The sequence below is a fragment of the Sesamum indicum genome, linkage group LG3 (genome assembly GCF_000512975.1).
Source record: "Sesamum indicum cultivar Zhongzhi No. 13 linkage group LG3, S_indicum_v1.0, whole genome shotgun sequence".
NCBI classification, from domain to species: Eukaryota; Viridiplantae; Streptophyta; class Magnoliopsida; order Lamiales; family Pedaliaceae; genus Sesamum; species Sesamum indicum.
The window spans coordinates 5,570,578-5,595,913 of record NC_026147.1 but is presented as its reverse complement, the minus strand read 5'-3'; the positions used below and the strand labels follow the sequence as shown (position 1 = coordinate 5,595,913).

General features: G+C 34.0%; 2 protein-coding genes and 1 non-coding gene across 3 annotated transcripts; 1 reads left to right on the top strand and 2 right to left on the bottom strand.

The window, feature by feature from the left end:
* On the top strand, positions 3,643-5,197 carry LOC105157481 (protein JINGUBANG-like). Its single transcript, XM_011073886.2, has one exon. The coding sequence runs from the start codon at positions 3,759-3,761 to the stop codon at positions 5,022-5,024; it is 1,266 nt and encodes a 421-aa protein (XP_011072188.1). The 5' UTR covers positions 3,643-3,758; the 3' UTR covers positions 5,025-5,197.
* TRNAT-UGU lies at positions 15,988-16,059 on the bottom strand. Its single transcript has one exon. It is a non-coding gene; the product is annotated as a tRNA-Thr (tRNA).
* Positions 16,953-19,211, bottom strand: LOC105157311 (leucine-rich repeat receptor-like serine/threonine/tyrosine-protein kinase SOBIR1). The gene has a single exon (XM_011073702.2). It carries the CDS (start codon positions 19,006-19,008, stop codon positions 17,089-17,091), a length of 1,920 nt encoding a protein of 639 aa, XP_011072004.1. The 5' UTR covers positions 19,009-19,211; the 3' UTR covers positions 16,953-17,088.

Here is a 25,336-nt window from a genome sequence, read left to right as displayed (position 1 = left end):
AGTATGAGGAGGTCCGCCAAAGGGAGATATCGCTGTGACCAGGACCTCACTAGGTGGGAGGCTCCCTCCAACAGCTCCCTAGGAAGTTCCCAAACAATGGATAACTGAAATACCTTCAAAAGGGTCTTGAAGATGTACAACACTAGATAATAGGGACCCCAGAAGACAAGCAATAGGGTGTCCCCTTCACAGAAGCAGTGATGGCGGATGAACTCCCAGTGAACTGCCGTACTCCTGCTATTGCTGAATATGATGGGACGACAGACTCTCAAGTGCATCTCTCACGTTTTGAGAAAGCGGCCCTTTTGCACCAGTACACAGATGGAATCAAGTGAATTTTCCTCCTTTTTTTCTATAAGATATTGTAATATATTTAGGTACGATTTGTTTTTACCCTTCCAATTTGAAATTTAATGTTTTTCATGAATTTTAAGGAATGGATACACTTAGGAAAGATATTTAGTTGAGAATGTTCCTAGTAGGAACAATCTTTTCTATTTTGTGATCGTTTCTAAATAGAATAAATATTTTTATAAAATTATATAATTAATTATTAATTTATGCAAGAATTATTTATAGATGTCTGATTATAGAAACGTTGAACTATCAATCATAATTATTGTCTTTTTCAGTCTCGTAATTCTCGTCAAAGTTATTTTAGTCAGACTCGTCATTAGATTCACAATTCTCCGATCGGAATGTAACTGCTCCTTGTTGATTAGCAACAGAAAGCTCAACGACTAATTGAATACCATTTGGGTCATGCATGTCATAATTATGGCTTTTCGTCCCAACTTATAGAGTAGGTATTGTTCATCCTCTTGAAACGCAACTTCGACCCATTGAGACTCATAAACGACTCTTCTGACTTTTGTTTTACAGACAGTCATCCAGTCCAGTTTGTCTCTCTTCATACTAGGGTACTCCTTGTAGTAGACTTGTACTGTTTGTTGTGCCAGGATGAATGGTTCGTTCTTTTGGTATACTTCTTGAAATTCATCAACGAGGTGATGATGAGGATGTACCTTCATATCTCTCACGGGATCGACCCAACAATATTTAAATAGAACAATCTGCATGTTTGGGATAAGTGGGCAATCTAACTAAATTATTTCTTGGAGAATTCCATAGAAGTCACAGTCTGTGACAATCATGATTCTTCATGCCGTGAAGCCTCAAATCCTTCATATTGACACAACGGGCCAAAAAAGATGCGTAATCATCAGGAAACTTAAGATACTAATCCATTCACATGTTCTCCTCTTCTGTTCCTTGGTCAGGGTTTATACGATTTTGGACATTATATTCGATTTTCTTTCGTCCACCTCAAGCTCCAGTTGATTACACATGTTCTTCAGGTCCTTCCATGTGTTCAGATTATCTTTCGTTTTGTTTTTATATCCATCACGGTATTGAGTATATTGTCAAACACATTCTTCTCAATGTGCATGACATCAAGATTGTGTTGTATCAGATGCGTCGACCAGTACTCGAGCTCCTAGAAGATGCTTTTCTTTGTTACTTATGCTCGCATATTAAATATTGTTATAGCATATTAATTGTTTTAAAAATAGGATAAACTATATAAGGTTCTTATAAAGTTTGTTACATTATAAATATTTTTTATTTTCTTTAAAAAATAAAAATACTCTAACAAATATTATTTCGTAATAGTTTATTGTAGGTGTATTATTTATTATGATTCTAGTAATTTTAGAAGTATTTATAAATTTTTAAAAAGATATTTACAATTATAATAAACTTTTAAAAATCCCATCATAATTTACCCTTAAAATTATTGATGTATTTTACAAAAAAAGAAAGAAAGTAATAGATGGATCATGTTCACCTGTTTTACAAATTTAAAAAGGCCCCCTGGCCCAGCGGCATTAGGCATTTGCATATACATACATAGTAAAATACAAAGTATAAAAACAAGCTACTTTTTCAGCCAAATCTCATCAAACCCTCATTGCCATTGGTGGACCTTTTCCCCACTAAAATTTCTCAGACCACGTGCTCAGAATGTTTGTTTACTTCAACCCTTTTTCAGTTCATTACTGTCTGTCTTTCTCTCTCTATATATATATATTTCTCCAAAGATACAGCATCCATCAATTAATATTTGTCAGCAACTTTAACCTTTCTAATTATTACCTTTTTCTCGTGTGTGTATATATATATATATATTTATGTTCTGTCTGAAGTCGCAATGAAGTTTCTCATATGTATGCATGTTTCTTCAATTAGCACTTTATTTGTATAACTCAAAGGCAGTCAAACAAGAACTGCTTAGGCATGCTTCGAAATAACATATATATATATATTCTCATTAATCAAGATTATTAAAATTTTTTACAGTAATTTATTAATTTACAATATTGATAGATTCCGAAATGGGAAAATTGCTAAAACCATTTTTTTTAATTTGTTTTGATCGATTTATAATTCCAAATGAGAAAGAATTTTAAATCTTTCAACTCTATTTTAAATAAAAAAAAAAATTACATCTTTCGTGTCTAGATAGTATGGTACATATATACTTTTAGTTTAATTGCTTATAGAATTTTCAAAAATTATTTCTAACTTTAAGAAATTCTCATTTTTAATTCTCTTACAAATTTTGATTAGAATGAAAATTTTGCTGGAAATCCATGCATCTTATGGACCTTTCAAACTTCTTATTTAGTTTATTTGTATTTCCTAAGTAATTTTCAATATTCTTATTTATTATTTGTATTTTATAAGTGTTTTCAATTAATATTAGGCATTCTAGAGCCATTCAATAAGTCTTATAAATAGGTTTGTATCCCATGGTTTGTGACATAGAGCCAAGTAGCTCAATAAAGAAAATATATAGTTCCGCATTCAAAAAATTTTATCAAAATTTATATTATTCGAGCTCTGCTGTAGCAACTCAACTTACAAATATATGATAAGAATTATGTCCAAGTCATATGAAACTTCCACTGCATGTTAAAAAAACAACGGCCATATGATTTGTAGTTGATCTTTTTTGTGAACTCTCTAATAAAATTTGGCAAGAAGACTGAAAATGAGTCTGTTTGCAAATTATGAGACTATTTTCAGTAATTACTTAAGCAACGAGATAGAAAAAACGATGGAATGATAAATATTGTTCCCCTAGTTTGAACTATGTTCTATCAACTATCTATAGATTTTAATTTTTTTCATTGAAGCTATTTAGAACCATTTCTATAATTTAAATTAATTCGTTACTTAAATCCAAATTATTCCATCTGAATATTTTATTAAATTTTCATGTTTCTTAATGGTGGGATGCAAGTTTAATTAAACAAAGAGATACCAATCAAACTACCATATCAACTAGAAAGCATTGAAAAATGTGTAAAAGTAATTATTTGAGAATATAGCATTAATAATGGTCCATTTACATTAGTTTAATTAGGCATAATTAACATAAAAATTTGTGCCCTCATTGACAAATGTGAGGCCAACCAATTTAAAAATGTACATAGTTTGGCCCCACAAGAAGAGTAAAAGAATGGCTGATATAAAACTAAACTAAAGTGTTGTCCAAATGTCAAATCCTCCATTGCCTAATTCTTATATTAATACACCCCTCCCCCCTCCCCCTTCAACCCTACATCATATGCAGCTCACTAATTTCCTCCCCACAGTTCCCTGAACACTCGCTGTGTGTGTATGTGTGTGTTTATTTGCTTACTTCTTTTCTCCAAGAAAACATCTTCTTCTCTGCAACCAAGGAATCAGTAATGGAGGAAATCCAAAAATGGCTTGCAAATGGTTATGTTAATAACACAGAGATCCTCTCAAAATCTCCATCTGATCTGTCATCTTCTGCTACAACTAGTACCAGCCAAGAAACACACAGTGCACGCACACTGTGTGAAGACACAAGTTTCAACAGTCTTGGATCCAGTTCATGTAATAACTACACTGGTTGTCCGATCCAAGCAAAACCCTCTTCTATTTCCCATTTCTGCATTGCCACCCTAGGAACCCTAACCCCACAGATCAGCTGCCTGGCAGTGCAAAACACCACCCTCTATGCTGCATCCATCAAAGAGATAAATGTCTTTGATTTGATCAGTTTTGAACTCGTGGATGCGTTCGGGCCCGGGTTGGGTTTGGTCAAGTCCATCGCATTTAGTGACGGAAAAATCTTCACAGCCCATCAAGATTGCAAGATTAGGGTCTGGAAGCAGGTGATCACATCTTCGAGTAAACAGAAGCACCAGCTAATCTCGACGCTTCCCACGTTCAAAGATCGTCTGTTAAACTGTATGTTCGCGAAGAACTACGTTCAGGTCAGGCGACACAAGCGGCAACTCTGGATTCAGCACGCGGATGCCGTCTCAGGATTAGCAGTGAACAATGATGCTGGATTAATGTATTCGGTTTCATGGGATAAGAGCTTCAAGATATGGCAAATATCGTCGGACATGCACTGTCTGGAGTCCGTCAGGGCGCATTCCGATGCTGTAAACGCCATTATCGTCAACCCTTTGGATAAAACTATCTACACGGGCTCTGCAGACGGGTACATAAAAGTGTGGAGAAAACCTGACGGCAGAAAAAAGCACCAGTTGCTAACAGCTATAGCTAAGCACAAATCCAGCGTCAATGCACTGGCATTGACACGGGACGGGTCGATTCTGTGCTCTGGAGGCGGCGATAAAAAAATTCTTGTGTGGGAGAAGGGTAATGAAAATTATCAAAATCATGATCATATGTTTGTTTCTTGTTGTTTGAAAGGGCATGGAGGGCCGATTTTGTGTCTGGTGCATGTAAATGGTGTGCTGATAAGTGGTTCATCAGATAGAACTGTGAGAATCTGGAAATACGGGAAAGGTTTCGGGGGAAGCTGTTTGGCAGTCCTGGAAGGGCATAGCAAACCTGTAAAGTCCCTGGTGGGAATTCCGGGGGCAGATTTGAATGATAGTTTGAGAGTTTTCAGTGGAAGCCTGGATGGAGAAATCAGGGCCTGGAAGGTCATCATTTCTGATGAAAGTGATTGAGGGTTTTTTTTTTTTTTTTTTTTTTGTTTTCCTAGATAGTGATGATCATTAATATTTATAGTTAGTTCAATAATATTGCCATGTGCAACCATATTCGCCTCGCTCTGCAGAGGTTTATTAATATATACGAGGAGAGACTGCCTTTTCATTCCTGTCAAGAACAGCTTGATTTATATATGGTTTTAATTCATATATATAGTGTTTGACATATCACATTCTTTATAAATTTTGCAACTACAATAAGTTGTCTGAATTTGTCATAATTACAAATATTTCTCATTATTTAAAAAATTATCAGTGCCCCTTGATTTTAATGGTCGTCTAAGAATTAGTTTTTATTAGGTTTTCATTCATATTTTATTATGAAATGACCAAAATACCGTTATGGTCTATAAATTATAATTTTACTTATTTTTCTATAATTTTTCAGAATTTCCCATTCACCTCATACAATTGTTTTTTTTATTTTTTTTAGAAAAAAGTATAATAAAGTCAAAATTGATAATTTTATACCTCATATAAAAATTACACAAATTCATTAAACCTCAAAGGTATTTATAATTCTTTAAATAAAAAATTTAAAAAAACATCATTCTAATTTACACATATAATTTAGTAGTAATTCTTATGTCACTTATTGCTTCAAAAAAACCAAAGTGAATGCAGATTTTGTTCAGATATTTGACCAGCTGCCCATTTAACTACTTTTCTTTGATCAAAAGAGTTCCTACAACTTTTATATGATTTTCAAGACACTAAATGTTATTTATTAGAAATCAAAAAGGTTAAGGCACATTTGTTTCAAACTTTATGACTAGTGTAGGGTGTTAATAGCATCAAACTTAGTTCTGAGTAATTAGTTGTTAGGAACTCTCTTAAGGTTTAATAAAATTCTAAATACCCCTTTTAGAAAATACTGATAATTCTCTGATATTTGATATAATTGTGTAATTCTTAGACAATATGGTGAAAATATCAACTTTATTTTTAGAAATTTTTAAAAAAAATATTTAAAATATGTCCCTTTAATGCAAACTTTAACGAAAACTAACGGAATGATCCATTGCACTATAGAGTTTCTGGTGGTAGTGTTGATATTTAAATCATGAAACATGTGAAGCTGTAATTGCAACATATATAGGCCTACCTAGTACAAATTTAGCTTATATTATGGAATCATCAGTCTACTTATAAGCAGCTTACATAGGATACGTACATTTGTTGCAAGATATGTGGGGATTTACATATGCAATCATGCCCACATGAGACACCGAATGTTTGCGCAGAAAGTGCACAACAACACCAGACAATTTTATATAGTAAAATGCTACATCTACCAATGAACAAAGAACAGCAAAGAGACCAAAATCAAATTAGGTTAATAAACTTTAAGTGCACAAAGTAACAGCATAAAAGGGACCCCTTTTTCTAAAGAATGAAAATATTAATTTATATATGTACGGAATGTGGGTTGATTATAGTTTAGATCCATAATATTTTGATTTATAATGTTTATTTATTTTTATATTTTTTTGTCCAATAATTAAAAAAAAAAAGATTAAAACCAACAGAATCGAGAGATATGGTTGTGTTCCTCAACATGGCCAAGCCATGTATTGCGGGAAGAAGAACAAATTTCAAGGCCTGGCCGAGTGGGAGGAACGCGGCCCTGGAAATTGAGGTTGGTGTCAATTTTTTAGTGCAGATTTGAGGAATTTGTGGGCGGAATGAAAGTGTGAAGAAGAGAAGCGAAAGGGAAGAGATTGGGGTAAATGAATTAATCATGCTCGTGTATTGGAAACCTAGTCAGGTTGCGCGGGGCATGGCCGTGTTTTCAGGAATACGGTCATGTTCCTGTCATTGGCTGGGAGTGAAAACTTGTTCTCCATCCCGCATTACAGGATTTGGCCGTGTTCTCTAACACAACTTCTCCAACACAGCCATGGTCTCCCGATTCTATTAGTTTTAATACTTGTTCTAACGGTTGGACCAAAAGTGTAACAAAAAAAAAGTACAGATTAAAGACCAAAATCGTGGCAGCAAAATATTAGAAATCGAAAGTCAATAAATGGCTCTATAGAGGGACCAAAAGTATAACTAATCCTATGAAATTTTATGTGGGAGTACTACTACGGGTGCATATTTATCACCACCAAGGAATTAAAAGATGAGAATTGCAATGAATATTTGCAACAAATTCTTGAAATTTTTTTCTTATAATAGAATTTTTAAACAGAAAATAGAAGACGATCAGAAAATCGTGTTCTCAAAAATATATAACAATTCAGGAAAGAAGCCTTGCAGGTATTTGCAACATCATACATACCATCATAAATATTATTTTTAATTCGAGTCGAGTATGCAGGTCAAGGGGTCAGGTCTGAACATGGTTCTTGAGCTGGACTATAAAGTAGGTAACTTGCAACACAAATCGTTAGGCTAGTTAAGGTGGTCCCTAACTGAAACTTTTCGATGCTAAAGTCAGAGTTCGTTTTAGATAATTTGAATTACATGTAGAATTAGACCTTACAATTAATTATAAATGTATATCTTCCAAATGAGGAACAATCAATATAAGTACCAAATGTACTAGACTGTACGAATTCATGTGTCTACTCTAGAGCCACTGGGATATTGATACCAGATCAATGGCTAGAATTTCGGGTTGGCTTGTCAATCGGCTCGAGTTAGACCCATGGCTTGTCAATCGGCTCGAGTTAGACCCAACCCAGGTAAAAGTATGTGGACCTTTGTCCTGTGAGGTAATTATAGCCTTCTTCAAGGCTAGAATGGTCTTTCAAGAAGTTTTACTAAATAACTCCCATCAATTTTCAATTTCTTTTTCTTTTTAATGAACAATTTTTGCAATAAAAAAATCCCATGATAGCATAATTACAAAAAAGTATGATAAAACTTCGTAATAGAATATTCGTTGTAAATTTAACAGTCGACCTTAATTAATTTTTATAGGTACCCATGACCCATAAAGCAACATGATTCACGATGAAATTATGTTCCATCGGTACGTTAATCGTAGCAATTTCTCATCGTGTACAAATCATTCGCAATAATGCATATACAATTAAATTACATATATATATATAATGTGAGCTATTAAAAGGAAAAGAAAAGAACTAGGGAAATAATCAAATTGTTTGTCAAAATTTACTGTGAATTTATCAATTGCAGGCTCAAAAAGGGATCATTTGATTAAAAGGGACCTCATATGATTTGTTAATTAATTAATAAAATTTAAGAGCTAAAGTAAGAAATATTAACAAAGTAGATTTTCTTTTTTTTTTTAATTGTTGTTGTCAAGAACTGGGTAGACAAACTGCATAAGGATGCAGATTTGTCTTAAGTGGGGATCAGTCAGTGTTTATGGAATTTTAAATCTTGTTGATTTACAGCTTTATTATTAATTAAACCTTATTTTAATTTCTGTACTGCTATGCGTAAGAGCTTACGTAGTCATATGCGAAGCTTCCCTCATCCTTCATAATTAAAGTATTTTCATTTATTAAGGTAAATTACAACGATCTATCTTGAGATTTTACATAATTATGAGTATTTTTTTTTATTTTAAAAATTAAAAATATCTCCTTAATGTTTGATGAAATTATGTAATTCTTAGATTGAGATATAAAATTGCCAACTTTAATCTTCCAATATTTTTTTTCTTTTTTAAAAAAAATTAAAAAAAAAATCGAACGGGGTGAATGAAAAAAATTTTAAAATTATCCCTCAGTCCATAAAAAAAATTAAAAATAACTAAAAATTATAATTTTTAATCCACGAGAGTATTTTGATCAATTCACCACAAAAAATGGATTGAAACCTAACGAATTAGGTTAATTGTTAGACGGACGTTAAAATCAGAGAGGCATTGAAAATTTTCCAAATGACAAGGGGTATTCATAATTATGCCAAATCTCAGGGGAGGTTGTTGCAATTTACCTTTTAATTAAATAGCAATTTTGTAATAATTTTTTATTTACATACATTTAAAATCAATTCTTTAATTGATCAGTTATTCATAATTACATCCTTTTTCATTTGATTAAATAAATATAATAAAAGCTTAGAATATATACATACGTAACGAGTGTACTTCGGCCACTCATATATATTATTGAACCAAGTTAAAATATTTTTTCGTTTATTGGAAGAAATTTGTTGCTTGGCTCAACTCACACTAAAAGAAATATAAATTTTTGTTATAATTAATTACTATAATTAAAAGTATAAAATTATGGTGAATTTTAATTGATCATGGTTGTGCAACGATTATTAGTACAGTAAAATCTCTATAAATTAATAATTTTGGGACCATGAAATCTTATTAATTTATCGATAAATCAATATTTTATTAATTAAAAGAGAGACTTTTTAAATTCAACAAATTTAGTATATATGTATTGAAAATAAATGAATTCATACATGTTTCATTGATTATAATCATGCATCAATCAATTCCTTATAACTAATTGAATATATTCATGTATAATATCAATTCATTGTATACAATTAACTATTATATTCATAGACGCATGTTCAATTCATTGGAATTACTTAAATATACATGCTTACATTAATTCGTTGCACTTAAATAACTATTATAGCCAATTAAATATATTCATGCATGATGAATGAAACATATACTATATAAATCTCAATATAAAAATAAAATAATTCATAACACTCAATCATGTCTTCTCATGTAAAAGGCATCGCAAAATCATCCATTAATGACCAAATGCGTAAAGCATTACAGATTTCATATTTTAGCGAATTACCATAATATTTATAATTGTAATATTCATGAATTATTAATTTAGAGTCTTAAAGGGACTTAATATTTATAAAAGAATTTTTTGAAAAATTATTATCTTATTATCTTATCGAATTTGATGATTTTTTACAAAGGCCCAAGTCGGGACCGGAAGATTTTATTATTTTAGAGAGTTTATCAATTTATAAAGTATTAATTTATAGAGGTTTTACTATAGTTGTTTTGCAAGTAAGACTAAACATTTGCTATAGCTAACAAATATAAATATTTTGGCCATAGAAAAAAACAAAAATAAATGTTGATTAACTATGGTCAAAATTTAAAATTTTGCATTGATTTAACTAACTTTGAGAGATATTATTAGGGTAAAATACTTTTCTAATCCCATAAAATAAGGGCAGAATTTTATTTTGGTACCACATTATAGTAAATGTCGCTTTAGTCTCATAAAACTCATAATCACGTATTTTCCCAAAAAGTCACATGCACTGTAGTTTCTAAAAAGGCGTGTGAGACAAAAAAGGTGTTGTAATTTTGGGACTATAAATGCAAAAAATCATATTTTTTGGACTAAAAAGACGTGAAACGTGATTTTGAATTTTATAGGACTAAAAGCGTCACCTATCATAGTTGAAATACCAAAAAAAAATCTATTCTTATTTTATGAAGCTAAAAACATATTTTGCCCGATAATATTAATTTAATATGATGTATAGGTATAGAGATTTATAATGTTAAGAACAATAATTTATTTTTGTAGCGTCAACTCAACTAAAATTTGTTCAAACTTAGACTATTTAAATCAAGCATATAATGAAAAATCAAAATGGGACTTGAGTAAAATTTTGCTCCAATCAACTCAATTTTTTTCCATTAAATAAAGGGTTAAATACACTTAACCTCCTTCTAAACATTGAAATTGCACTTTTCCTAAAAAAAAAAAAAAATTCTCAACCCCTTTCGAGGATTTTTCATTTACAATTGTATCCCTTTCGTTTGCAAGAAAAAATGCTGACCTCAACATTATGTATATATATATACATATATATGTATATAAATTATTGATAATATAATTAATTTTTCATTCATCAACGACTACTTTTATCTACTGATAATAATTTGAAAATAATATTTTATTACTATACACCATTTTGACTTTATATATATTACATTTATCCCTTTATAAGCATAATAATATGCCTACAGTATCTTTAATTTGTAATGGAATACCATGAGGGGTAAAATTAAAGCTTTATGTAATTTTTGTTTTGTTCAATCAGTATTTTTCAATATCTAAACCCTAAATAGAGGACTCTCGGAAGGGGTACAAATATAATTTTAACAACTTTTGGGAGGGAATGTATTTAATAGTTTTGGGGAGGTCAAATTATAATTAATCCTAACATTGTAAGAGACCACTGAGCAAGTTAGTGTTTTAAAATTATCCACCAAAGATAATCTAATTTTACAATAGTATTGAATATATTTATATATATAGGAAAAAGTATTATTTTAGTCTGCTAAGTATGTCTAATTTTAATTTTAGTCTGATAATTATGTCCATTTTTATTTAGGTCCAGTAACTTTGTCCTCTGACAGATTTTTGGACAATTTTACTCCTATGCAACTTTGAAAGGCAGTTTTAGTCTATATGCACTCATAGGGATAAAATTGTTCGAAAATCTGCCATAGGACTAAAAGTAAGCAATTTCGTAAGCTACTAGACCTAAACAAAAATGGACATAGTTATTGGACTAAAATAATATTTTTTCCTATATATATATATATATATCCTACCAAAACAATATTCACTAGGAATTAATCACTCTTAATTAAGCAAAAAATTAAGACGAAATCTTGAAAATCTCACACAAATTAATTAATTAATCCTTTGTGTTTTTGTGAGTTATTTATTTCTTGACCCTTGGTAGTTAGAGCAATAATTAATCAATATAATTATATATAATTTATTAATATTAATACTAATACATATGAGACTACTACAGAGGATAAGATTAAGTATGTTATCATATATAACTAATCCACCATTAATCTATGCTTAGTGCAAACCCATACGAATCTTTTACCAAATTAATCCCATCATTAATCAATTAGTTAATTAACAATATCAAATATCAATGTATTAGAAATTTATACATGTAGTTTTGGCAATACCTCATGTCTATGGATTTCTCCCAAATATTCGTCTTGGAATACTGCATACTTATCACTATAATAAACTGGGTTCGTCTTGGAATTAATTATCGATAAGTACACCGTCCTGCCCTCCTCCCAAGTTTGGAGTTATTCCATACAATTGTTTATAATTTGAAAAATTACATCTAATATTTCTGATACTTATTTATATCTAAAAAATAGATTCATCTGTGAAAAAAAAATATATACATCAAATTTGCTGACATCAGCAAAAAATTGGATAGAAAATCATGTTTACCCTCCGAATTGACTAATTGCATATCAAAAAAAGAAAAAAAATTCAACCAAACTACGTACCCTTGTATGTTTTCACATGCATGTCAGGTAAATATTGGCAAGTGGAGATATATGAGAGTAGTTCCATCAAAAAAGATTTGTTTGATATACAATAAATTTATAACAAATCAATTGGGGATAAATATGAATTTTCTTTCAATTTGATATGGGTAAAACCCTATTTTCTTGTAAAGAGACAATCTTGTCCCTGATAGGGCTCCAAATTACAAGTTTACCAGCAGGACTCGCGCATTTTTTATCCGGTCGGGTCGCACGTGGAACGCGCATATTGGTCCAACAGACCCCCGATTTCTCTCTCTATAAATACCCTCCAGCCAGTGCATTAAAAGGGAGGTTGTCTTGATCACATTTTACTTACAGGTCGCTTCAACTTGCTATTTTTCTAAACAACCTATTATTTCGACCTCAAAACCAAATACTGACTTAAGCATCGGAGGGTTTTAGCTGGGGTCTACCCCAACAAGCCTAACGATCTGCTTATTTTCTCACGGCCCAATCACTAGTTTGGGAGAGGAGCGACCTTGAACAGCTTGGGAGATCAGTCCAAGGAGGTCGCGTAGATTTCGACTCGGATCAGTTGGTGCCGTCTGTGGGAACTTGAGGAAAACCCCTTTTAGATTTGGTTTGGGGAGATTCAATAACGAGATATTGGAGGTGCATGATCTACGGATCGATATGATGACGAGCATATTAGTACATGGTTTAAAGAAGGGACCGTTCGCATCGGCGTTAGCTAGAGATCCTCCCGGAGATATAGAACAATTGATGCTCTTAGCCCACAAGTATATCAACGAGGAGGAGATGAATGCAATCAAGGACAGAGAATGGGAAGGAGATCGAGGTCGAGATAGGCGGAGGCAAGATGAGGAGAGACCTTTCCTACCAAAGCACCACCAGTACGCGACGTTGGTCACCTCCAGAGAGCAAGCGATGATGATCATTGAAGATAGCGGTCTGTTACAGTGGCCTGATAGAGCTAGAACATCCAGAAGAGGTTCCACAGAATACTGCAAATTCCATAAAGATAGAGGACACGACACGGAGGATTGTTACCAGCTGTAGGATGAGATCGAAAGATTAATCCGGCAAGGATACCTCGGTGAGATCGTGTTCGAGGCCGGAAAGCGAGATCGAATATCTCCGAGCAGATCGCGAACCAGGACATCGAGCAGAAGGAGATAAGAGCTTGATAGAATAAAGGGAGAATGACGCTTTCAGTGAGAGCAACAACTCGCAAAAGTGGGTATGCTTCAACATCTATTATTTTCATAGCAGATTTTAGCTTTGCAAGAATGATATTATGGTGTTGACGTTACAAATTTTGGATCATGTATAAAATTGCCATGTTCAAGAGTATTTGCATCTATGAATGTTCGTGCGAAACAAATAGCCTTCCAGTGATACCTTATGTTGCGATGCAACATCAATTACGCAACCTGAAAAAGGCGCGACCCGGTGTCTGAGAAAGAGCATCAACTACGCGACCTGAAAAAGGTACGACCTAGTGTCTGAAAAAGACCATCAACTACGCGACCTGAAAAATGTGCGACCATCAACTACGCGACCTGAAAAAGGCGCGACCGATGTCTGAAAAAGACCATCAACCACGCAACCTGAAAAAGGTGCAACCCGGTGTCTGAGAAAGACCATTAACCACGCGACCTGAAAAAGGTGCGACCCCGGTGTCTGAAAAAGAACTACGTTACCTGAAAAAGGTGCGATTTGGTGTCTGAAAAGACCATCAACTACGCGACTTGAAAAAGGTGCGACCCGGTGTCTGAGAAAGACCATCAACTACGCGACCTGAAAAAGGCGCGACCCAATGTCTGAGAGACCATCAACTACGCGACCTGAAAAAGGTGCGACTCGGTGTCTGAATAAGACCATCAACTACGCGACCTAAAAAAGGTGCGACCATCAACTACGCGACTTGAAAAAGGTGCGACCCGGTATCTGAAAAAGACCATCAACTGCGCGACCTGAAAAAGGTGCGACCCCGGTGTTTGAAAAAGACCATCAACTACGCGACCTGAAAAAGGTGCGATTTGCTGTCTGAAAAAGACCATCAACAAACGCGATCTGAAAAAGATGCTATGGAGTGTCCATCTAAAAAACATCAGTTAATGCGACCTAGAAAAGATGTTACTTTCAAGTCTGATATTCACTTTATTGGAGAATGGAGAATGGATCACACTCATTATCTTGTTTGTCCAATGAGAATTCTTGGAAGGAAAAGGTGAAAGGGAAATCTCCTATGAAGAAGGAAGTTCATTGATCAAAAAGGTAATTTACAGATTCGAAATATAGTGATCTACATGAGAAATTACAAGCTAAAAATATGAGAGCCTATTCATCTGCTCGGTCTTCCTCCATCTTTTCGATCTCATCAACTAAAACAGCGAATTCACCATGTTTCAAGGGGGTTTCTTCAGGAAATGCAGCAAGAGTACCGTCTAAGGTAGGGTCGATCCAATTGGGGTCGAAGCCATCGGCAAACCCTTTCAGCTTCTTGATTTGAGACGTACAACGGTTGGATATTGAGATTGCAGTAATGATTTAAAGGTCGAGATCGACAGATTTTTCAACTTTCCTTTAGTGTGCTACTCACACTAAGAAAAGTAGGAGAGTAATGATATGGGTAAAACCCTATTTTCTCGTAAAGAGACAATCTTGTCCCTGATAGGGCTCCAAATTACAAGTTTACCAGCAGGACCCGCGCACTTTTGATCGGGTCAGATCGCGACCCGACCCGACGACCCGAGACACGTGGAACGCGCGTATTGGACCAACAGACCCCCGATTTCTCTCTCTATAAATACCCCCCAGTTAGTGCATTAAAAGGGAGGTTGTCTTGATCACATTTTACTTACAGGTTGCTTCAGATCGCTATTTTTTTAAGCGACCTATTATTTCGACCTCAAAACCAAACATTGACTTAAGCATCGGAGGATTTTAGTTGGGGGCCACCCCAGCAAGCCTAACGATCTGCTTCTTTTCTTAGGGCCCAATCACTAGTTTGGGAGAGGAGCGACCTCGAACAACTTTCGAGATCAGTCCAAGGAGGTCGCGTAGATTTCGACCAGGATCACAATTCTTTTTGCTAATATATATCATCAAATTTCGTAAACTTTACTAACATATAGATATATTTGTTGGATGAAAACAAACATTGAAAAACTAGATGTAATTTATCAAATTATAGACAATTTGTATATAATTACACTAGATTTTAATAAAAGACGATATAATTATCCCAATTAATGACTAATCATCTCCGCTGCTAAACATAATATTTTTTATCAACTGCGGTTCCAATCTTCTTATAATAAAATGATAATGTGTTTTGTATTTTATCTAATATATACATACTATTTATTAAGTGAGATGGGTCATAATAATGAATTTTGATATAGGTAAATTATAACGACTTTTTTTAAAATTTAATATAATTATAAATATCATTTTATTATTTGAAAAATTATCATTGATCCTCATGTTAGATAAAATTATACAAAATGACAATCTCTTTAAATTTTCTTTGTTAATAATAGAAGCTGAGAAAAATAGCTTTGAATATTTGGTGGTGTTGGGGTTGAAATTCCCTAAGGCCCAAACCCAACTCAAAAAGGAACTGAAAAGGTAATAAATTGGGTAAAGTGCCCCCATGCAGGATCGAACTACAGACCTTCAGTTTACAAGACTGACGCTCTACCACTGAGCTATAGGGGCTTTGTTTACCAACATTTTGAATTAAAAAGCTTTGTTTATAGTCTTTGCAGAGTTTTGCTGTTCCCCGAATAGCGCTGTGCGAAGAGGATTGGAATTTTTGTAGCAAACTATGTTTTTATCTTCTACTCTATTCAATATACATACGTCATTAGAAAAAGAAAATAACTATTAGTTATAATATTAATAGTTATGAACTAAAAATTGTGGCAAATAGTTTTTATTGACCATAGCTAAAAAAAATCGATGTAAAAACATATATTATCCACCAAGAAAAAGTTATTTGCAACTAAGAGTTATAGTAAAAATATTTGCCGCGGCTAGAATTTTAACCACCCTGTCAGACACTACGCCAACAACCATTACATGACCGTAGTCAATGACTTTTTGATATGAGTATTCTATTTTTAACCATGAAAATTATTCATGATTAAATATTGCATTTTTTGTAGTGCATATATAAAAGTTTTCCCTAAATATAATACATACTATCATTTTTATATACGTATTAATTGGAGTAGGAGATTCAATACAATTTACACCAAAAAAATCCAATCCGTGTTTGAATCCAATCTTTCTTTCTTGTTCTTGAAAATGAATTGCAGCCAATGCAAAGGCATTGAAGCTGATGTCTGAAATATCTTCAATCTTGTCTAGCTTTCATGTGTAATCATGTGCATCGTTGAGCTTCGTACATCAGCTTTGTCGTGTAATTGTAAGAGTTTAAAGTTCTTCAAGGAAAACATTGTAGGAGCATTCAACACTTTGCAAGAATCTGGTCTTCTCCATCAAGGCATTGTGGCTAACTAGCTATAATGAAATGGAAGTCTCACTTAGTATAAGGCCTTTGTGTGATCATGGACGTTGATTGAACAAGAATCTTGCTCCCAAGAACATTACAAAACCGAAAGCAACTTTGATTAGAAAAACCCTGGAAAACAATTTTATTACAATTCACTGAATCACACATATTTAATGCATCTTTCTTACACAACATACATTCACAATACAAGAATAACATTTCTTCAACAGCTAATGCCTTATCTGAGACAGCATACACCTAGCATCCTTGCTGTTAGGCCTTTCTTTGGGATTATCCAGAGTACAAAAGCAGGCAACTTTAAGAACCAAGAGCATCTGCTCCTCATAACCATTTCCCAGCAGCTTGGGATCAATTGCTCGTTTCGGGTCCTCAGAAGTCATCACATTTCTCATCCATTTCACCAAACTCAGCTCGTCCGTGTGCTGGAAAAAATCATCTGATGGCAGCTTCCCCATCACCAGAACACCTAGCACCACACCGAAGCTGTATATGTCGCACTTATCCGTGAACTTAAACGTTTGGTAATACTCCGGGGCGATGTATCCCACGGTTCCTGCAACATTCGACGTTGTAACGTGAGTGTTAGCATCAGGCATTGCTTTTGCAAGCCCGAAGTCTGCAATTCTGGCCTCCATATCATCGTCCAGGAGCACGTTTGCTGGCTTCAGGTCTCTGTGGATAATGCGAGGGGAATGATTCATGTGTAGATACTCGAGCCCGGAAGCCACTCCTAGAGCAATCCTGTACCTAGCCGACCAGTCTAATTCTTTTTTACCTTCTTTTACATGTTGGAGATAGTCTTGAAGGCTGCCATTCTTCATGTACTCGTAGACCAAGTAATGGCAGTCTGGCCGGGGCAGATGGGCTAGCAGGGCAAGCAAATTCCGATGTCTTATCTGACCTACGGTCTGGATTTCCGACCTGATTTGCCGCATTTTCTTGTTCATCATCTTGCTGTCTTCTTCTGTGAGCTCGTCTGCATCTCTGGGGGGTTGAATTATCTTCTTGATAGCAATTTCTTTCCCGTTACTTCCGGGTAGAACAGCTTTGAAAACTTCTCCACATCCACCTCTTCCAATAACATCAAGGGATGCTAATCCATCTTCTTTCTCCAGGAAAGCTAAGTCCTCGGGCTTCTTGATCAGAGGGCTGAAGATTTTCAAGCTGCCATCCTTGCCACGCCCTCTGATTAGAAACAAGAGCAGCTTGGAAAGCATAGAAAACACCATTCCAGAGACGATTCCTGCTAAACCTCCAGCCAAGAATCCAAGAATCCAACCAAGTATTTTCTTTCTATCATTCTTCTTGTGTTTATGACTTGGTACTGCCATTGGGGACGGGGCTGCGGCGCCATTAGAGCCCTGGCTTGAAGCTGGCGCCACGGCGGAAAGGGACTCATTCTTGCCCTGTGAAACTTCAGCAAAAACATAACGTTTTGGGATTCTCTCTTCAGACAATTCCGAGGATAAGTACTGATCTAGATCATTATGCATCAATGGCAACGCACCCTCGAGCAAACCGTTGCCAGATAAGTTGATGAATCTGAGATTCCGGAAAGATCTCAAAGACACCGGGACCTTTCCTGCAAACATGTTGTCAGCAAGATTGAGTTTTTCCAGGTTGGGAAAGTATTTCAAGAACTTAAGATTCCCCGTGAACCTGTTTGCCGACAAATCCAGGACCCGGAGACGGATTAAAGACGACAACCCCGATGGAATTTTCCCAGAAAATCGATTGTTTCCGAGGTTGAGGACCTCAAGTTTCTGGCAGTCGACGATTTGAGCTGGGATTTGGTCGACGAGTAGGTTGTTTGGCAAGGAGAGTTCTTTCAGCTCGGAGAGTTGACCAATGGCAGGAGAAAGTCTTCCCTTAAGCTGCTGGGATTCAAAGACCACACGAGTAACTCTGAGAACATGGGAATTGTTCACGATTCGCCGCTCGCAGAATACCCCGGAGGAATCACAAAGATTCCTCTCTGGAGCGGGGCGGAGGCCGAGGCCGAAGCCTTTGTGCACGAGCAAGAGGGCGTCAAAGTCAGAAGAGAGAAGAGATGGCCTCGAGTGAACAAGAAAAATCAATGTGAAGAAACAGAAAAGGAAGAAATGGGATTGGTATTGTGTCAGAGCCATTGTGGGAAGAGTTCTCCGCCGGCAGCCTGTGGCCACCGCAGGCGGTGGAGGAGGAGGACGACGACGAGGAGGAGAAGGGCGAAAACTAGTGGTTCTTGGAGGATGGAGTTTCGGAATGGTGGATGGCGTGCTGTTTTTTATTTTAGAACAGTGACGTTGACTGTGACAAATCAAGAATTGTCGTAGTAGTAGTGTTACGGGGTGCGTGTGGAAAAGTTTGGCAATGCAGGGACCGAGACCTCAAGTTCTTATCATTGGTTGACTTGTGAATTTCCTGTTTTGACCCTTGTGTTTTTGTTTCCTTTTATTACCTCCATGTTTATCACAATTAATTAATTGGTGCAACTAAATTCAATTTTATTACATGAATGATACAACCAGCAACTTGGGCTAATAATTATAAATAGTTTACTAATACATGTAAAACAATTTATAGAAAAAATTACAAAGATCTCTTTTTATATTTGTCATACCCTGAAGAATGTAGCTAAATGGAAAGAGGGGACCGAATGGCTTTAATCGGGTGGTGCACAGAGAGTGCTTTCCTAGTTGGAAAGTACGAGCGGTTAATGGAAGGAATGAGTTTCTCTCGGGGAGAGAAACGAATGACTGATGGTCGCGCGCGCGCGCGTGTATTCCTATAACCGCGAGCCCCCCTTACCAAAATCCTAAGAGTGGACTATATGCCAAATCCATGTTGTTTGGCTTGTAGTTTGCCCTTGTTATTTTCATTCTCGATTAATCTTTCTCAAAAAGAAGCACCATCATCCCGTATGGAGCCATTTTCTTCGTCCGACATGCCTAGGTTTTACAGGACGGCATTAGTCGGGCTCCCCATCTCCTACCTTTCATAGCCCCTTAATGCCAACCATAGCCATCTCGTCTAGTCTCGATGCTAATGCATTGGCAGTTCCCCAATAGGCGGACAGGGTCTAGCCCGGGAACCTCTAGCAAGAGCTGCGACTAGTTTCTATAATCACTTAAGCAAATCAATAATTTAAAATTTAAAATTATCTAATAAATACTCTATATTGCTCGTTGTAGGGAATATTTGTTAAACGAATGCTAAGTTTAGGAGGGTATTTTTAATTTAAAAAAATTACAATAGACTCCCCTGAAGTTTATAATAATTAAAAATACCCCCTCATTATTTGAAAAATTATAAATAGCCTTTTAAAATTATAAATACCTTAACAAACACCCCTCCTATGACAACTTATTATAAGGGGTATTTGTTAGAATATTTGTAATTTTTCACTCAACGAGTAGGTATTTGTAATTAAGACAAACTTCAAGAAACCCCTCATAATTTACCTTTTTAATTTTTCAAACAACGACAAATTATTTAAAATTTTATCAAAGCTCATGAGAGTCAATTGCAACTTATCCTAATTTATATTATTATAAAAATACCCCCAATTTTCAAGAAATTATTGAAAAATAAAAACTTAATTAAGTTAATTATTTTTCTCATTTCAATAAACTCAAATATATTTAACATTATATTTTTGGGACAATCTCTCAATATTATTCCAAATATAGCCTTGATTTTGTGCATATTTATCAAATTAAAATAAATATAGGTGAGGTATGAAATGAGGAATATATCATGTCCTAATTATGACAGTGGAGGAGACCTACCCAATGTCACGCCTCAACATCTGGGAAGACTCTGCCGGCGTCAAACTGACTTATAACAAAACATTTACAAAAATACAATTGAAAGACTGACTTTGGAGATTTATTTAAAGTTTAACTTGTCATGTGTTCAAAGTCATTATTTTCATTAATATAAGAGTGTGATCGTTTTCAAATGCTCACTCTCGAAGCTAAGAATTCTCTACCCACTCTTATCTAAGCAGAAAGATTTATGAATTAGGATTTGTTTTTGGGAAAAGTATTATTTTAGTCCGCTAAGTATGCTTAATTTTAATTTTAGTTCGATAACTGTGTCCATTTTTGTTTAGGTCCAGTAACTTACGAAATTGCGTACTTTTAGTCCTCTAACAGATTTTCGGACAATTTTACCCCTATGCAACTTTTGAAAGGCAATTTTAGTCCATATGCACTCATAGGGGTAAAATTATCCGAAAATCTGTCAGATGACTAAAAATAAGCAATTTCGTAAGTTACTGGACTTAAACAAAAATGGACATAGTTATCGAACTAAAATTAAAATTAGGTATACTTAGCGGACTAAAATAATACTTTTTTTTTTTCTTTGGGCAAAATTTAAATTTACTTGAAATTCACCCCCATACCGAGTTCAACCTCGATGAGTCCAACTTACGAGACCTAATTTTTCTTTAATTAGTTAATGACATTATTTAGAAAGTAACTTTAGTAGTTATAAATTTTAATAAATTATTATTATGTCCACGATATGAGTTATTTCAATATATATATATATGTATATATGTAAATTGAAAAAAAAGCAAATTATGAATATTTGCAAATATTATTTGAGATGGGTCTGGGATGAATTTTGAGAGTCACCACTCTCTACCTTGGTTATAATTATCTGAAAGTTCATTTGGTTTGATGGATTTAAATTTGAAGGAATTAAAGATCTGAATAAAGGATTATAATTTGAAAAGAATTTGAAATTTTTTAATATGCTTACTCGGTTTTAGCTGTACCACAAGGATCGAAAACTTTTACAAAAATTTTAAAATTAATGATTGACTAACCTATAAAAATATAATATATATATATATAATTACAATAAAAAATTCAATTCGAAAATGAAATAACAAATAAGTGGCTTCATCTCAACGATTAAGACTACCATCCCTACCATGGCCCAAAAAGCCAATCATAATGTTTGGATTCAGTTTCGAAATATTTTGTTGTGTTTTATGAAAATAGAGAGAGAAAAACAAAAATAAATAAGTATGTGTTAGAAATAGTATATATGTTTGGATTTGTTTTTGGAGATAATTTAAAATAAATATTGTATGTTTAATGTTGTGTTTTGGGAGAAAAAAATTATTGTTCATTGTCAAATTACTGTCAAATTATGTCTTTTTTATATATATTTATGTATATGTGTGTATATATATATTATTCCAAAACAGTTAAAAACACCCAAATAAGATATTTTTGTATGATGGCAAATATTAGGTATGTTTTAACTTATCTCAAAAATGAAAACAATCATAGTGAATGGTTTTTACACATTACTTAGGATTTCGAACCCACAAATAATTCAGTCATTCTCATCACAATAATAAACCATAAAATACGAATAAGATATAATGGGGGTGGGCACACACCTTTAATGAAGAAGTTAAAAGTCTCGTAGACCACATGGTCAGCAAATTACAAGAAACTCCCAATCTGAAGTTTTCATTGACAAGTCAAGAGAAGATGTCGTGATACATGCATCAGAACAAAACCCTAATTTGCATTACAGAAAAATAACAAGTAAATTATTTCATACACTATAAACACTTATACTTTAAAAATTATTGCAAATTAATGCCACTTACTATAGTAAAATAAAATAAAATACTTAAATTTTAATTATGATTAACCAGAATTTGTCATAATTTTAGCTATGGTCAAAATATTCGTCATAAATTTTTAGCATAATGACTCGTATTTTGATATTACTTATAGAAATAACGACTAATAGTATATCATATCTGACAAGAAAGGAATCAAAGATAGTTTCGAGAGACGCAAAGAGAGACGGAGTTACTGGCTAGCATGGTTGTGGAGCAAGTGAGAAATAGAATTCTTACCGAAAGATTAGAGCTAACATTACAGTTGTCGGTACTGTATAGACTTTGAAAAATAGATTAGGCCGATGATGGAGAAAGTGTGGTGTAATTACATTTTATTTAATGAAACTTATAATCCCCCAAAAAAAAATAATAAAAAACAATGGCTATAACTGTTGCACGGGCATGAGTAATTTGTATTATCAGAATTTTATACTTTTAACCATGATAGAAAGTCTTGTTCTTTTAGTATTTGTTGTAATTTTTATCAAATTTACAAGAGAAATCCATCGATTTAGAGTTTGAATTTTTAAACTTATGTTACAATAGCATTAAATTTTCTTTCTTGGTTGTTTCATTTGCTGCATTTAGTGGGGGTGGTAAATGGGGTGCTGCAAACCATGCCTATAAAAAGGTTGATGAGCAAAAGGTCAAAATGGATAGTGGGCCAAGCTTTGTCCTAATGAAAAGGTCAAAACTGGGCTAGCAGATGTCAACATGTTGTGGGGGGTTCTAATGGTACTAGCACCTCAGGAGCAACTAAAGGGTATGTATCTATACAACATGAACTCCTAACTATTTACGACACTTGTGATTGGTTGACAGACATTGGATTGAATGTGCACATTTGTTCTGATAAGTCTCTCTTTATCTTATCAAACCATTAGTGGAAGGACAATAAGCAGGGGGAACTCCAGTACTGCTGAAGTACTAGGGCTAGGAGGCATGGACTTGAAGTTTCCTTCAGGGCGCATTCTATCTTTGAAAAGAGTTCATCATGTTCCCACTGTCAGAAGAAATATTATTAGTGGCTCTATAATAATTAGGGAGGCATATAAATTAGCTTTTAAAGTTAATAAAATTATAGTTCAACAATTTGGTATTTTTGTTGGTAAAGATTATTTAGATGATGGCTTGTTCAAAGTTCGAGTTGAGAATAATAATAAAAATGATACTTCTTATTCTATTATATTGAATGTTGAATCATCTATTCTGTGGCATAGTTGGTTTAAATTCAATCAAACGAATGATGAATTTAAATTTAATTCTTAGTCAAAATATTGAACGAAGTCACAAATTCCAAGTTTGTGTAGAAGTTAAACAAGTTAGAAAACCCTATCAGTCAGTTGAAAGGAATTCAGAAATACTTGATTTAGTTCATACAGATATTTGTAAGTTCAATGGAGTTTTAACCAGGAATCTCAAACGATATTTTATCGCCTTTATAGATGATTGCAATAAATATTGTCATGTTTTGCTCATGAAAAATATGGATGAAGCCTTAGATAAATTTATTTTTGTTCAAAAATGAAGCAAAAAATCCAAACTTGTAAGAAACTTAAACGACTAAGGTCTAATAGAGGACGAGAGTATGAGTCAAGTAAGTTCAATGCATATTGTCAAACTTTTAGCATTATTTATGACGAGACTCCTCTATATTCACCTTCATCTAATGGAGTAGCTGAATGAAAGAATAGACATTTAAAAACATGATTAATAGTGAATACAACTTACCATATTCTGAACAAAGTCCCTATGAAACATAATATGAGTACTCCTTTCGAGCTGTGAAAAGGTAGAAAATCAAGCCTCAAATACTTTCGAGTATGAGGGTGCCTAGGGAAAGTGCTGGTCCCAGAACACAAAAGAAAGAAATTAGGCCCGAAAACTGTTGATTTTGTGTATTGGGCTATGTGGAGACAAGTTATGATTTAAGATTTCTGGTTATTAAATAAAATATTCCAAGCATTGAGGTCAACATAATAGTCGAATTTTTTAATGTTGTCTTCTTAGAAAAGTATTTCCTATGAAAACAGGAATACCTTCAAGTGTTTCATAATTCACTTGCCACCACATCTATTCCTGAACATGTGGAAAAGATGTCTATGCTGAGGTTAAACCTAGTAGTACTAGTCTGACCCATGGGGAGTTAGATAAACTTAGACGGACTAAGAGAGCTAGGGTTGTCAAGAATTTTGAAAGTGATTTTGTCACTTACAATTTCGAGAATGATCCTGTAACTTTCAAAAGATACTATGGCTTCTTTGGAAGCTAAGCAGTGGAAAGAAGTTGTTAAAAGTGTAATGGGCTCTATTATTTCTAATTGAACATGGGAGCTAGTCGATCTCCCTCCCGGGTGTATTACTATTGGGTGTAAGTAGATTTTCAAGAAGAAACTGAAACCTAATTGAACCATGGATAAGTTTAAAGCCTGATTGGTGGCTAAATATTTTAAACAAAAGGAGGGAATAGACTATTTCGATGCCTAATCTCCAGTAGCTCGGTTGACTACAATTCAGGTGCTTATAGCACTGGCTTGGGTGTATAACCTTTTGATTCACTAGATGGATGTGAAAACAACCTTCTTGTATGGTGAAGTCGAGAAGGAAATATACATGGATCAGCATGATGGTTTTATAGCTCATGGTAGCGAACGAAAAATTTGTAAACTTGTTAAGCATGGACTTAAACAAACACCCAAACAGTGGCATGAATAGTTTGATAAAACTATTCTTGTGTTTGATATGTATTTATTATAAAGTTAAAGGAGATAAAATAATTATTTTATACATGTATGTAGATGATATTCTATTAAATAGGAT

Bases quoted from the DNA above. Each gene is read 5' to 3' on its own strand.
- LOC105157481 (XM_011073886.2), top strand. From the start codon at position 3,759: ATGGAGGAAATCCAAAAATGGCTTGCAAATGGTTATGTTAATAACACA.
- LOC105157311 (XM_011073702.2), bottom strand. From the start codon at position 19,008: ATGGCTCTGACACAATACCAATCCCATTTCTTCCTTTTCTGTTTCTTC.